This window comes from Lissotriton helveticus, chromosome 1_1 (genome assembly GCF_964261635.1).
Source record: "Lissotriton helveticus chromosome 1_1, aLisHel1.1, whole genome shotgun sequence".
NCBI classification, from domain to species: Eukaryota; Metazoa; Chordata; class Amphibia; order Caudata; family Salamandridae; genus Lissotriton; species Lissotriton helveticus.
Genome location: NC_136057.1, coordinates 1798681675 through 1798697841, shown reverse-complemented (window position 1 = coordinate 1798697841; position 16167 = coordinate 1798681675). Strand labels below are relative to the sequence as shown.

The 16167-nt window shown below is 42.3% G+C and overlaps 1 protein-coding gene across 2 annotated transcripts in view; it reads right to left on the bottom strand.

The window, feature by feature from the left end:
- Positions 1-16167, bottom strand: part of LOC144752976 (pentraxin fusion protein-like) — a 220368-nt gene that overhangs the window by 142882 nt on the left and 61319 nt on the right. For both annotated transcript variants that reach the window (XM_078640788.1, XM_078640796.1), the window contains exons 2-5: positions 9163-9189; positions 7167-7199; positions 5722-5754; positions 5310-5595 (exon numbers count right to left, since the gene is read on the bottom strand). In XM_078640788.1, the coding sequence (XP_078496914.1) occupies positions 5310-5595; positions 5722-5754; positions 7167-7199; positions 9163-9189 (379 nt within the window). The remainder of the gene's footprint in view (positions 1-5309; positions 5596-5721; positions 5755-7166; positions 7200-9162; positions 9190-16167) is intronic.

Sequence of the window (16167 nt, the reverse complement as noted above, 5' to 3'; positions counted from 1 at the left end):
ATTTTTTAACACTGGGTTTTTTTCTAACGTGACTAAAGTTTTGTATACAAGTTACTTGACTTGTTTTGCTATTTTGCACATAGGATGTTAGCCTAGATAGGCTTCGATGACCCCTTAGTGATAACAATAATTTTTTGGTCAACATGGGCAAAGGGTTCAGGGGGACTATTAATAGTGATTATAAACAGTTCAATCTTGTAATTTATCTTTTGCATGGTTTTAGCGGTTCTTACCTGCTTATCCAGAAACTGTTTCTACATGTTTTACATGTTTTTACATCCTGTAATTTTTTGTATTTTACCGTGATACAGTGATATAGCAACTGAACTGCCCCACTATGACAATGCACCTGAGCAGTCAATGCACACCAAATGTATTTTACAGTTATTATTTTCGTGTACCTACAATCTCATGCTATGTTGTATCCAATATATTTGTTGGGGTTTGTGCAATAATATGGAGGGTACTACACGTAGTCTTTCCTTGATGTTCATACAAAATCATTAGCACGCTAGCACTTTAAAAGGGTCACTTTACCTGCTCTAAGCTTGTCATGTGATCAAGGCCCTTCGTGGGCTGAAACGCGTTATGGTCGGTGTGGTGTTTGGGCTTCAATAAAAAATATTGCACCAGCATTGGGTTCGTCTCGTCAATTGCCAAGATTGCAGTTAAGACGTTTTTCTGCCTCATATATATATATATATATATTTATATATATATATATATATATATATTCTCGCTCCGTTTGCACCAAGTCACGAGTCACTCGTTAGGCGGGTGCTGTAACGCGTAGGTGCCCCGCATTAATATTACAGCTCATCAATCTTCCCAGATCTGTATGAAGGAAAACAGCACTCGCGGGGGAATTCAAAATGGCGTTTATTCAGCAAAAAGACAGACGCGTTTCGGAGACACCTCCTTCGTCAGTGTCAACTCAATGAGCATTACGCGGCGCCATTTAAACCAATCAGTGTAGATTTCACTAAACAAAGAGGGGACTAGCGCAATGTTAACATAACGCGCCATCTTTAAGAGATTTCATACTGTATATAAACACATTTATCTTTATATATAACCTTTGTTATGCCTGTTTTTCCAATTTATCGCGCTAATGCAGCATCAGTGATAATATTGTTGGCATTAACTTCGATACTATAATTTTGCCGTGGATCGGCAGTTGCAACCCTTAATGGGTTGCTTTAACCCTCCTTGTACCGTTTATACATTTACATGATTGCTGTATAATTCTTTAAACATTTCTCTACTTCAAAACAAAAATTCATTTGACTAGTATTCAATTTGGTGAAATGTAACCAACCTCTGAATGGCGTCAGCCATCTTGGAAATGTAAAGCCATCAATTAATCGTTTACTTTCCAAATTTGTTATCATGGGCAATAAACTGAAATCATAATTATAACATGACGATGTTGCAAGAAATTCTTTCTTATCTTACTTTCATCATCTTAGATCACCAATAACTCCCCACTGGGGCCTATCTAGCCGTGAATCAGCTTGATTCAGATTGTCACTTCGTTGGTTACAATTTATCACCTGAGCATCCTCCTCATGTCTCATCATTTCTCTTTTACTCAAAGCAATCAGAGATAATTACCTTAGTAGAAAATATAAGAGAGCAAGAAGGAAACGAAAACACTAGGAAACTGCAAAACTAGAATACTGGACTAATTCCCCAGGTACACTGCCAGTTCTTCCCCACTATTCAATCCTCCAGGTGATTTTGTCTGTAAATCTACTATATACCTGGATTCTAGTCTTCTAGGCTTTAACACTCTGTCTCCCCCTCTCGGCTGCATGGTACACAGTCTAAGCAGAAGTACTCTAACAGGTCCCTGTTACTTCTGTGTTTGATTGAAAAATGGCATGCCACCGGATAGGAAAAATCTTTTTTCACGATGGCTCGCATATGTTCTGAAATTCTTAACTTTACACAGTTGATAGTACTTCCAATATATCTGAGTCCACACGGGCACTTCAAACAATAAACTGCGAAGGTTGTCTGACAGGTAGGGAATTTGTTTATTTCTCTGCCTCCCTTTAGACCTTTCACTTTCTTACGAGAGGGTCCTCTTACTGTAGGCACAAGCTTTGCATTTTTCACAAGGGAAAAACCCTCTCATCTCTCGTAATGTGCCTTGTTTAGCTTGTATTGGATCCAAAACACTATGTACCAGGTCGTCTTTAAGGGCTCGTGCCTTCCTGAAGGTGATTGATGGGGCCACTGGGACATCTGCCCCGATTATGATATCGGTTTTCAGTACATGCCAATGTCTCCTCATGATTTTTCTGAGAGTGTCCGCATCTTGTGAAAAGGTGGTTATCAACCGAAACCTACCATCATCCTCTTTCTTTTTTCCTTGTTTAGGCTTAGGAAGATCTTCTCAAGGCATGAATTCCACTTTCTTAAGAGTGTTTTCTAAAAGCCTCATGCTATACCCTCTTGCTGCAAATCTGTTGATACTGTCTACAGCTGCTAAATCAAAATCACTTTTGTTGGTACAGTTGTGTTTTAATCTCAGTAATTCCCCATAGGGGATGCTGTTTTTGAGGTTCTCTGGATGGCAGCTGGAGGCGTATAAAGTACTATTACCCGCTGTCGGTTTTCTGAAAAGTGCAGTGCTAAGTTTGCCATCCTGTATCTCAATTTTGAGATCCAAGTAGTTTGCTGCCACCAAACTTACTTGTCCAGTGAACCTTAAATTCACCTGATTGTCATTGAGTAAAGGAACATATTCCTCTGCCTCGTCCACTGATCCATTCCATATTAAGAATAGATCGTCAATGTATCTATACCATGATACAATCTTTCTGGACCTTTCTTCTTTATCGGGTGCCCAGGCCACCTGCTCCTCCCACCGCCAACGAATAAATTTGCGTAGCTGGAGACGAAGCAGGTGCCCATCGCTGTCCCGGAGACCTGCCTAAACAGATGTCCCTGAAAAAGAAAGATGTTATTAAAGAGGCAGTACCTCACTAATTCTAGCAGCATCTGATTATGTAGGGCAAATTTCAGTTGGCGTTCACTAAGAAAGTATTCCACTGCCTCTAACCCCTGCATGTGATCAATACACGTGTAGAGACTAGTGATGTCTAGCACAATTAAACAGTATGTTGGTTGCCAATTCACTTTGTCAATACGAATGATAAAATCTGTAGTGTCCTTTAAACGTCCAACCTACCATCGTAGACTCAGGAAAATCACAAGGAATCACTTTAGACAGTAACCTCAACATGCAAAAACATATCAGCAATGCTACAAAGGGAGCCAACTTCCAGATGAACACATTGAGGAAAATGAAACCCTTCCTACCACACAATGACTTCAAACAGGCAGTACAAGTTCTGGTTATACCCAGAGTGGAATATGGATGTGTCTCTCTCTGTGGCCTACCCAAAACATCAACTGCACCACTCAGAGCATCAATCAACGCCGCAGCAAGACTCCTAACTGGATCTAAACGTACCTCCCACATCTTCCCGGACCTTCAATCCTTGAACTGGCTACCCCTGGAGGCAAGAATCCAGCTGAAAATTGCCTGTATGACACACAGAGGCATGCATCACAAGACACCCAGCTATCTGGCACAGAAATTGACGATCTTGGGTGGGTCCAGATCCTCAAGAAGTGCGGCAAAACTACTTCTGAAACCACAAAAATTCCATAAGAACAAAACTTATAACAGATCCTTCTCTGGGATGGCACCCAGAATTTGGAATTCCCTACCCCCAGAAACCAGACTCAACCCTTCCACTACCTTTTTTAAAAAGGAAGTTAAAGCCATCCTCATGGCCAAGTTCACATGATTAAAATCTACTGAAACCCTGTGACGAGACGCACATGCGCCCCCACCTCCAAGACACTTTCGTTTTTGATGTTACACCTATTTATGCTGTTTATACTATATGCCTTGTACACATGTTTTTGATCTGCTCTTATTTTCGGTATATGTAACATTTACTGTTTGAACAGCGCTCTGATATCCGCTAGGCTCTTGTTCGCGCTCTATAAAACTTTCAAAATAAAATAAATAAATATATATATATATACACATACACACACACACACACATATATACATACACATACAAATGCATACATGTACAGTAGGCTTTTAAACGTATGTGCGCACACACACACACATGCAAGGCAGATGTTTAACACCCATTGGGCTCAAAGGGCTTCAGCCGACCCTGTCGTGAGTGTCAGCCCGGGCAGAGACCGCTTTCTGGGCACACACACAGACAGCTGCACCCGAGTACTTATTTTTCACCTCTTCCTAGAGCCCCTGCATCTCCACTCTGCCTATTGCTGGAAGAATTAGGCACCCCCTGAAATTTGTATTAGCCCCCCCCCCCACCGAAATTCGGCTGTAGTTGTGCTTCTGAGACAAGGCTACATTTACTTAACATTATTGATGGCAGGACTTCCACCCTATGCCCCTTTCCCTTCTCCCCGCAGGATTTCTACCCTATCCCCTTTGCCCTTCTCCCCACCCTGTCCTCCCTCAGCAGGGAGCATGCAGCAGAACTGCTCTTGTACTGCCTGATGGAAACAGAATAAATTGCTTATTTTTTCATTCTTCTGCAGCGCCCTTGCAAGTAGAGCATACCTTCTGATTCGCCTTACAATTACCTGAACTTTTTACATAAATGTGGGACATTTATTAAAAATAAAGAAATGTGTCTGGACAGTCCACTGAAAACTGGGACTGTCCGGGGAAAACTGGGCCCTCTGGTCCCCCTACTCAAGGCATCGATTCCCGCCCAACGATTCTGGCTGTGCACATCTGTGCCAGTAGTCTCATGTCATGCCAGAGGCTGGATCCCTCTCCTAGGATCCTGATTATTGATTTCTGTCTTGGAAAGGAAAGTCTTGTTGCAATACCATATGGTGATTTCCTGCCCTAGGGTATAACAGGAGGGGGTGGATTCCTGCCCTTGGATACCCAAGGTCATTTTCTGCCATAAATCAGGTCAGGGATTGGATTGCCACCCACGGGTGTCTGGTGTGCAGATCTTTGTAAGAAGCCTCTCACTGTGCTATGTCAGAGGGCGGATTCTCCCCCCCCCCCCTCCCCGGGCAATGGTTTAGCTCAGGTTGTACAGTGTTTAAGGGGTATGCAGACAGACCCATTTTAGCTCAATTAAAGCTCTATTAACTACCCAAATTGGGACATGCAGGATCCATTTGCTTGCTTGAGTTAGATCTCATAGTTCCGTTGCCCTACGGTCCCTCATGTGCAGATTTATCTCAGTACAAAGCTCCTCCCCAACACCTTACCCGCTTTACCTGTGGTTCCTTGTGCCACCATCTTTGTCCGAGTTCCCGACCCGCACCTCCGTTCCATTGAGGCGATCACTACAGCAATCTCCCCTGTTGAGTATCACCACAAAAGATATCTGATAGACACGACCAAGGTCAACCATCCACCATGGCTCGATATCCAGGTCGGTGTGAGAGCAGGTGTTTTTTAGGTAGTTGGTGATCAAGGAGCCATCAATGGCATTGGCCGATGCACCAAACTTGTCATAGGTGCTAGACTGGCTGGTGGTGCCACTTAGGGCCACATTGGGATCTAGGATAAAAATGGGACAGAAAGTTCATAAACTGGGATCGAAGTTAGAAAATGAAGACAGAGTTCACAAACTCACAACTGTTCCTCATTCTGTTGACATCATGCAGGTGTATGCCTTATTGTTACCTGTCGTCGAAAGCTCTGGAGAGTGGGCCACCTCTGCAAAAAAAAAACAATTGTTTCAGCATATGGTGCAACTCATGCCACTCCCTTCACTCCTAGCCACCACAAATAGAAAAACATGCGTGTTGCACCGTAGTCCTTCATGTTCAGCAAACCTTCTGGGTGTTGGGGAAATAGGGCTTGCACCCACTCTCCACCGAAAGTCACATGGCTCATGTGGCACATTCTGCCTATCCGGTGAACCCCCATTCTCCACTTGCTCTCACATGTCTCTTCACTCAACTGTCAAGACCACAGCCTCCCACACACTTGTTTAAGCACGGCCACCACCATCATTCCACACCCCTTCACCTCAGGCCTTAAGGCAAGAACCTTGTCTCTGGTTCTTAATTTGTAAATAAATAAGTGCCAGGGCTCTTGTCAGGAGGTCACTGCAGCGTGCACCACACATTGCCCTGCCAGCTCTGCCAATGATATTGACAATAAAACTTCCAACCATTACACTCCTGCCAGTCTGACAATTCGGACTATTCATGACCCCCAAAGCTATAATATAGGCTTGGGTGGCAGGTAATACTCATTTTTTCATGTATATTGAATTAATAATTGTCTGTTGTTGTGGTCATCTCTAAATTAGACAGGCAGCATCACCTTGTGGCAGACTGTCTCAAGTGTCTGTGTTGACAATCAAGTGCCAGTGCAGACCACCGGAAAACACCTGCTCAAATTAAGCACTGCTCATCTCACACTTATATCATCTTGCTTGCCAACAGAGGTGTGTGTGTGTGTGTGTGTGAGTGAGAAGTATGTGTGTTTTTTCCTCTCTCTCTGACCAGTACCTCTATAGACATATATGTGTCTTTATTGTGTGGTGTCATGTGTGTGCATATGGTTTGCTCTGTATGTGTGTAGGTTGTGCAGTCTGTAGTGCACATGGTGTTCCACTTTTTGCATGCATGTAGAAGTATTGTGTGTCTTTTGTGTATGTGTGTGTGTACCTGTGTGTTTATGGTGTGATGTGTGAACATGTTTGGCACGTTGTATGTTAAAGGTAGTGAATAATGTGCGAGCGTACGGTGTTTAGGGCTTAATCAAGGGGTGTTTTTTTGCATCTGGGTGCTGTCTCATGGGTACCTGCCACATTCGTGGAACACTGAAGGGTCTTGTTTTGAGATGAAAAGTGGGATAATTGTGTCTATCCGCTGCTTCACAATGAAGGAAGTATGATGTTTGAAGAGAGAAAAGCATTAACATGTATGTCTTTAAAAAAAGGCTGGAATCGTCTGCGTATAGAGGGTGCGTTGGCTCGGACTGTGTGTTTATATGAAGTTTAGCTTGTTTTTGTGATGTGTGTCTTTGGGGTGTGATGTGATTGTTTCTGCTGGTGCAACTTAGTACGACCCCACAGTGCAGATGAATGCATTAATGACCTCATCATCCATACTCACCTTCCTCAGAAACAATCCATCTACCACTAGGCGCTGTGAAAAATATAAAGGAGAGAGAGTTATGGACTGGGGTCTCAGAGAACTAGCCCCCCAATAATCATCACTGAAGCCTAAATAAATAGAGCAAATGAGAAAGAACTGTGCAGATGGAGGAAGGGTAAGACAGTGAAAGAGAATAAAACATAAGTGCAGATGGAGGAAGTATAGGACAGTGGAAGAGCATAAAAGACCAGTGCAAATGGAGGAAGGGTAAGACAGTGGAAGAGATTGAAAGCAAAGTGCAGATGGAGGAAGGGTAAGACAGTAAAAGAGAATGAATGAAAAGTGCAGATGGAGGAAGCGTAAGAAAGTGAAAGAGACTGAAAGAAAATTGCAGATGGAGGAAGTGTAAGACAGTGGAAGAGAATAAAAGATAAGTGCAGATGGAGGAAGGGTAAGACAGTGGAAGAGATTTAAAGAAAAGTGCAGATGGAGGAAGGGTAAGACAGTGAAAGAGAATAAATGAAAAGTGTAGATGGAAGTAGCATAAGACAGTGGAAGAGAACAAAAGATAAGTGCAGATGGAGGAAGGTTAAGGCAGTGGAGAGAATGAAAGAAAAGTGCAGATGGAGGAAGGGTAAGACAGTGGAAGAGAATGAAAAAAAGTGCAGATGGAGGAAGGGTAAGAGAGTGAAAGAGAATAAAAGAAAAGTGCAAATGGAGGAAGTATAGGACAGTGGAAGAGAATGCAAGATAAGAGCAAATGGAGGAAGGTTAAGACAGTGGAAGAGAATGAAAGATAGAGACAGAGAGATGGGAAATGAGTATACCAGTTGAGTATGTAATTTTGTGTCTTATATAGAGAACATTCACATTCTCAGTCTCTTTGCTGGCATCTCCTTAAGAATATGTAAACAGTCTCTGTGCCCAGTGGATGTCAGCTCCTGGGGACCTTCTCTGTACCTGTCCTATGAAAAAGGTACAGTCTCCACTCTATTCAGTCATTACTGGGAGGACCCTGGTGGACAAAGGCCAATAGCCTGTGAAGCATATGGATGTGTGTCCTGGGCATGTACATATCCATTTTCCAGTGCAGGGTGTTCTGGCTTCGTGGGCATGAGTGAAAACCTGGCTGTCCTGTTGACCTTCTATAAATCTTTTGCACCCCCAGACCAGACCTGTCTTTCTGTTCCTTCAGTTCTCTTGGTTTGGAGTGAGTGGGCTGTTTCTACTATGTTTGGGAAGGGGCACGTGGTCTAGGGCAGTTATTTCAGACTTTTGAAATTCAGGGTTTATAAGCAGAAGCTTCTCTATTTGTTTTCCTAGGTGTGTTGTGTGACTGCTGGCAGCCGTTTTATCTCAGTAGTTGGCGATTTTGCCACAACTGGTGGCCATTTTGTCCCAGCTTGTATGCATGTCTTTTTGGCTGGACTCGCAGTCATTTGGTCCCCCTCAAGTAATTTGTATTTGTATATGGTTATCTTTTCCTGAGATCTTCCCTTTATTTGCAGCTGGTCTGTTTCCCTGAGATCTCGCCTATTTATAACATGTGTGAGTGTCTGTTCAATGTCCTCTACCGCAGTACTCCACTGTGGGAAACTCTGCGACAGACAGTAGCAGTTGGCAAAAAAGGGAATTCTCCCAGCCTTTCCATGACTGTATTGCTGAATCGATGGCTTAATGTCATGTGTGGGTCTAGCACTGCAGTAACACTAAGCTATATAATGTTGATTCTAAAGTGCAAGGATGAGAACTTTAGGCCTGATTCACGTAGGACCTCCGCACTTGTGGCAGAGGCCCCACAGTAGTGGGGGAGTCTCTGTACACAGGGTAGAATCTCCTCTATGATAGTTTTCATTTCAGAGATTCCACCCAAAGTGCGTAGACTCCCCTGCGGCTGCGGGGCCTCTGTCACAAGTGCAGAGGCCTCTTGTGAATCAGGACCCAAATGTGTGCTACTGTAATATTTGAAAGTGGTAGAACAACAGTATGTGGTGGTACTGTGTCACATACTCACAAAAATCATAATATTCGTCCCAAGATTCTGCAAAAAAAGAGACAATGACAGAGGGTCAGGAAATGGGCAGTGCCTGTGACTCCTCAGACTTGTGAATGATCCAAAACATACATTCCAGTGCCACCATAGCCCTTTCACATTATGTGGATTCAGACATTTCCATCTCTCAGCATAAACTTTCTGAAGCAGGCATGCTGACCTATAGGCCACACTTCTCTGAACTCTATTTGACCTTTTGGTTGATTCAGATTTTGCCTCCCAATCCGGAGGCAACGCCAGATTTATCCTCCGGAACAGGATGAAATGTTCCAGCATAGGTCCCAAGCCTAGCCCAAATCTTCTTTACTGTATTCCTCCACTAATTCACTTTCTGTAAACAGGCCTTTCAATCTTGTTCTTATCTTGTCACATTTGCTGTGCCTTCAAAGACAGAGGTCAAATGTCAAGCTAGCTCTTCCGAGGGAGCTTGGTGTTTACGTTTCTTTCTCTGACTTCAAGGTGAGAGAATTTATGTGCAATTCTTCTGAGTATCCATGTAGGATGAGTGTGTAGAATGTTTTTTCTAGCTCATTTAAAAAAAAGGAACTGTGCTGATGTTTCAGAATATACCAGAATTAGTACAACTGAAGCACATTTTTTTTGTAATTTTGTGGTGGAAATACATTTTTTTAATATAATCAGAACACATCAACACACTAGGTGATAACATTTGAACACATTATCGTTTATGTGCAGCATAGTGTCTTGTGTATTATAGAGCTTGGTGCCCTGTGGTCCTTAACAGGTTCTGTAGTCTAGTGAAATAAGTGATTGGATGTGGTTAATACAATTCTTGACGCAGTACGTGTCAGTTACCGGTTACACTCTGAGAAATAGATGTGTATAACCGAGCTCCATTGAAGGCATAATTCATTTGCATGCTACTAGGCTGGGGAGGATGCTACAACTGGTGACGAGATAGAGAATACGTAAACCCAGCAACCCGGAGAGGCAAGAGTGCTTTCCCAGAGATTTTGTTGAGGCCCAGCAAACTGCTCAAGTGTGCCACGTACTATTTAGTCGATGTGAAGACTCAACGGTTGACGTATGTGGAGTCAACACACAACTCCAGCCAGTACAAGACCTTCAAAGAAAGTGAAGGGCTAACGGAAAGTTTAATTTATCATCATCAGAATATTGCTAACACATCTGAGATAAGACATGTTATGCCACAACTTAACAGAGAGCTGTCAGTCAAGGTTCAGTGACTTAATATCGAGGGACATAGTATAGAATGCCCAAAATATCGACTCCAAAATATCGAAGGACAAAATATAGAATCCCTATCTACAAACAGGTAAGTACTACAATATCGAATCCAAAATATAGATTGTTAAAAATATAATGAACTAAAATATCAATTTTTTTAAATATATTAAAAATAATATAAAATTAATTAAATATTAAAAACAATTAAATAGAACATACTTAAAATAATGTAAAAAATCTTAAAATATAAAAATAATAAATGTAATGTAAAAAAAAGTAGAGAATTTGTTGAATAGCTAGAGGGTAAAAATTACTATTCCCACTCCAGTGAGTGCAATAGTAGGGAAACCGTTGGATAGCGTAGGGGTGAAAATTACTTTTCCCACTTCAAAGAGTGCAACAGTAGGGAAAGTGTTGGATAGCGGAGGGGTAAAAATTACTATTCCCACCCAAGAGAGTGCAACAGTAGGGAAAGCGTTGGATAGCGTAGGGGTAAACATTACTATTCCCCCTCCAGTGAGTGCAACAGTAGGGAAAGTGTTGTATAGCGTAGGGGTAAAAATTGCTATTCCCACTCCAGTGAGTGCAACAGTAGGGAAAACGTTGGATAGCGTAGGGGTAAAAATTACTATTCCCACTCCAGAGAGTGCAACAGTAGGGAAAGCGTTGGATAGCGTAGAGGTAAAAATTACTATTCCCACTCCAGAGAGTGCAACAATAGGGAAGGTAATTTTTTTATTATTAAAATAAAATCAAATTAATTATCAATACCAATAAAAAAATAATACAAAATAATTACCAATTAATAAAAATTAATTACCAATTAAATAAATGAATTACTAATAAATAAAATTAATTTCCAATTAATAAATAATTATCAATTAATTATCAATACATATAAATAAAAATAAATATTTACTGTATTACAATTAAATTACTCCCCACCCTATTCCCCTATAAACCCTCAACCAGCTCCAAATAATACAATTAACATAATAATCAATTCATAAAAATTATTTACCAATCTATAAAAATTATTTACCAATTAATAATTAATTATCAAGCAAATAATTATCAATACATATAAATAACAATATTTTTTAACTTTATTACAATTAAATCTCTTCCTACCCTATTCCCCTGTAAACCTACAACCCGCTCCAAATAAATACAATGAAAATAATTATCAATTACTCCATTAATAAAAATTATTTACCAATTAATATTAATTATTTTCAAATTAATAAAAATGAATTACCAATTAAAAATTAATTATCAATCAATTAATTATCAGTACTTATAAATAAAAAATAATATTTAATTTGCTGTAATTAAATTATTTCCCACCCTATTCCCCTATAAACCCACAACACGCTACGGAATTCAATTACACAAAAATGAAATTACATAACATTCATTACTTAAAAAAATTTAAACTTACATTACAAAATTAATGCATACTTTTAATACATATACTACCATACATACCCCTAAAAAATTAGATATTATGGAAATCGATATTTTACATTCGGTATTATGGAATTCGATCTTTCATACCCTAAATTCGATATTTTGGCCTGTCTATATTTTAGTAATTCGATATTCTGGGCTGTCTATATTTTTGATTTGATATTTTGGGCAGTCAACCAGGTACAAAAAGAGCAACAAGCGGCGACAGCCAGTTAAAAGAGAACGCTGTGAGCAGTAGCAGATAAGCACAAAGAAGAACTAAGAGGAAGAGATCAACCAGCTGTAAGAAAACAACCCAAGCATAAGCATGGGGGTTGTGCTTACTAGGCCGTCAAATCCTGCTCACAAAGGCGCTGTGAGCCGCTGTCAGAATAGTGCAGTTTTTCTACTCTTCTATAGCTGCCGAAGAGCGCGCCTTATATGGCACTGCGCACCTTCCTAAAGCAGAATGAACCGTTTGGATCAATACTTTCGTGAATTCATTGATGCACTGGAAGAAGAAGGTGACAAAAGACCATCAAATATCTCAAAAACTAGGCAGGTGACAGAGTTAAGGAAGTGATAAAGAAAACACCAAGAGGTGAATTAATCTCAAACCGTCAAATTAAAGATGTGCTATATGCAAATTCTATTTGATGCAGAATGTTGACTATGAAAGATACATCTTTAATCAAGAGAGACAGAGATGGCGAAACAATGGATGAATTAGTCGAAAAACAAGTGCTCATCAAACACAGTAAGTTCATCAATTTCAATGATGAAGAAGCCATGTGTGCCCGTCCGATTCCTTCAGATGCCGAATGCTGAGAGAGATTGGCAGTCTGAAGTGTGTGCTTATGGCTACCAGAGCTGAAGAACATGCTGACAAACAAGCAGCTGACAAGGAGGCTGGAGGAGCCCAGAATTAATTGCCGTAGAGTATGACAAGCAAGAAAAAACACAAGTTAAAAGGCCCCAAAGTGATGTCTCCGTAGAAAATGAAGCTGTATTTTCCTTTAGATTTTCCTGTGGATTTTCCTTTTCACATTATGTTAAATGTCCCACCATTGGAAAAATATGTAAAGGTCGGGGGAAAGAGAACTATGTTGTAAACTTTTGCAGAGTGAGTGTGTCACGTCGGTAAGACAAAATGACTCCCAGTGTGTCATGATGTGAAGACAAAATAGCTGCCAGAAAGCTCTTGAAGCATTCCAGTCCCACCCATTGAAGTAAAGAGCATAATCAGTTGAGGGAAGTAGAAACTGAAAACTGAAAAAGCTGATTGTCATCTAATTCTTCATCGAGAGATTCTTCAACGTCACTGTCGAGCGACAGTAAAGATGGGTGTGCAATGTCAATGCTGACTACAGAAAGACCTGCACATGGAGGTTTGGCTTCCTGCAAGGAAGAATACAATTCGGAAAAGGATTGACAAGTGAAATCTTGAAATTCCTATGGACACTGTCCCAAAATCAAACTGAAGGTCAATGGTTGCTATAATACCGTTCATTATAGACAGAGGTGCATCAATAACCTTTATGCCAGCCAAAGTATACACGTGCACAGCCTCAACACAATTGCAAAATCAAGGTTAATTTTTGATGAATATTGAACAAAAAAATTCAAAGATACAAGCCCCAATTCATGTCCTTCAGTGCACTTCGTCAAGTGCCTGACTACTCCGTTTCAGCACTGCTGCTGACATGGGACTAATTTCTGTGAATTTTATTAATAGTGCGCATCATGACATAGTGAATCAGTTTCTGTTCTTATTTCATGGATTAGGAAAACTTAAGGCAATGAAAGTGCAGCTCCACATTATTGAGGACATCTATCAAATAGCTCAATGACATAGTCGAATTGCCTTTCATCAACAAGAGGCTGTTAAAAAAAGAAACTAAGGGGGTAATTAGGATGGCGGGGCGGACTTTGTCTGCCCGCCACCCTATCGGGAAACGGGACCACCTGCCATAAGTGGGGGGGCCCGTGGGGGAAATTAGGATGCGCCCGCCACAGTGGCGGGCACATCCTGCATTCCTGTCATTGTGGTGGGCGGTGAACTCAGCAGCGCCCGCACAATGCCAGAAAGGCATGTTGTGCACTTCCATGCACAACATGGCAGGCACCGTGCGGTGCCTGCCACGTTGTGCATGGAACTGCTGGGGGCCCATGTGCAACCCCGCAACGGGCCCCCAATGTCGAACGCCGCATGCCTTTCCGTGGTGGCGTTGCCGCCACGGAAATGCATGTCCCCGCCTGCATAGTAATATAGCTGGCGGTGTCTAACAGACACCGCCACCATATTAAACCCTTTTCTGCCCGGTCAACTCATTGACCGGGCAGAGCGGCAGACGGTCTTTCCATCCGCCGCGGCCCCCCACCATAGTAATATGGCGGGGGGAATTTGGGTGGCGGGCAGGGTCGGATCACGGGCGGATGGCCACCTCCATGCGGGCTGTAGCTATCCGCCCGTGATCCTAATTGGCCCCTAAGACTTTGCTATGATATCATTGAGTGGTCTACTGGTCCAACTCCATGGGTGTCGCCGATAGTGGTACCTAAAAAGTGGAGTGGTGTGGCTCACTGGTTAGAGGCGGCAGACCTGTAAGCAGAGAACGGCCCGGGACCAGGGTTCAATTCCCGAGGCGGCAGGGTCGTGGACCAGGGTCAAAACGGACTCAATAATTCTCGCCTCGGTGCCTGCTCTAACCAGGGAACACACTCGGCAACTCTGGGCATTAAGCTTGCCTCAGCTCTACAACGGCCCCCCACAGACGCCGGGGATGCCTGGTTTCACATTGGAGATACCCAGAAAGGGACCATCTCACAGGGAAAACCAGGACGGGTTCCCCAGCGGTCTTCAGCGCCAGGATACTCCACGGAGTCGCAGTGCGCTTTACAAGTACACCCACATTTACATTTACATTTTATAAAGGACAGTGGAGGGTCTGTGTCAGCTCGAATTATAAATAAATTGCAGATATAGTACTACCTTTTCAAATCATATTGGTTTGTTCAGATACAAAAGATTGAGTTTCGAAGTGTCTTCAGCTGCTGAACTTATCGAGATGTAATTCATCACATTATACAGCCTGTCACGCATGCTTTCAATTACAGTGATGATATCCTAGTATTTGGGGCCTCCCGAAAGGAACATGAAAGAGCTTTTACACAAGTGTGCCGTCTACTTGCTGATGCTGGTCTCACGTTGAATGCTGAAAAGTGAGAATTTCACAAAACAAAACGAAAATTCTTAGGGCACATTTTCTCGGCAAGGGGAATGGCTCTAGATCCAGCCAAGATTATGGGCCCCATTAGGATGTTGGGCGGATCACCACCGCCATGCTGGTGGTGGCGATCCGCCCGATATCCTTCCCCGCCCGCCACCCATTTCTCCCCGCCATATTACTATGGCGGGGGGGACCGCGGCAGGCGGAAAGACCGTCCGCCGCTTTTCCGCCCAGGTCAAGGAGTTCAAGGATTCAAATGGTGGCGGTGTCTGTTAGACACCGCCATCCATATTAGGGTGAAGGTGGGGACATGCTTTTGCCGCAACGGAAACACACTTTAATGTGTTTCTGTATGGTGCGCATTTTACACTTGTCCTTGATCATCAAGCACTGCAAAGGTCAAGATGCCCCCTCGCATTGAGAGGTGGGGACAATGACTGCAAGAGTGTGACTACACCATTGTGCACCTTCCAGGAAAAGATCAAAACCCTGCCGACTACTTTTCTTGGACACCCATACAGTATAAGGGTACCTCATCTAAAGTGGCCAGGCCTATTTTAATTTAATTGTGAGATCCAGCACTCTTGTAGCAAATAAGTGCTGCTACCAATGCAGAAAGGAATATGCTCATCCTCAAAGACATTATTATGCATCAATCCTGGAGAATGCTCCACCTCTTGATAAAAATAGAAATATCAGCAATTCAAGAATGTGCGTGATGTACTGTCAGTTACACAAGAAGGGATTATCTTGAGAGGTTCGAGAATTGTCATTCCTGAAAGACTACGACAGTCAGTCAATAAAGTTGCAATGAAGGATACTGTGGAATTGTAGCCACAAAGTTAGGCTTTCGAGATCGGATATGGTTCCCTCATCTTGAGTGATTTGAGAGAGAGAGTTCCAGGCTTGTTATTTGTGTAACTGTTCATCTCCTGAAACAGCACAGCATCCTTTGAACATGTCGGACCTTCCAAAACACATCAGAGAGAAAATTGCAGTTGACTTTTTTGGACCCCTTGAAAATGGCCATTACTTCATGGTAGTCATAGTGCTCCTGTTTTCCTCTGGTGGACGACCT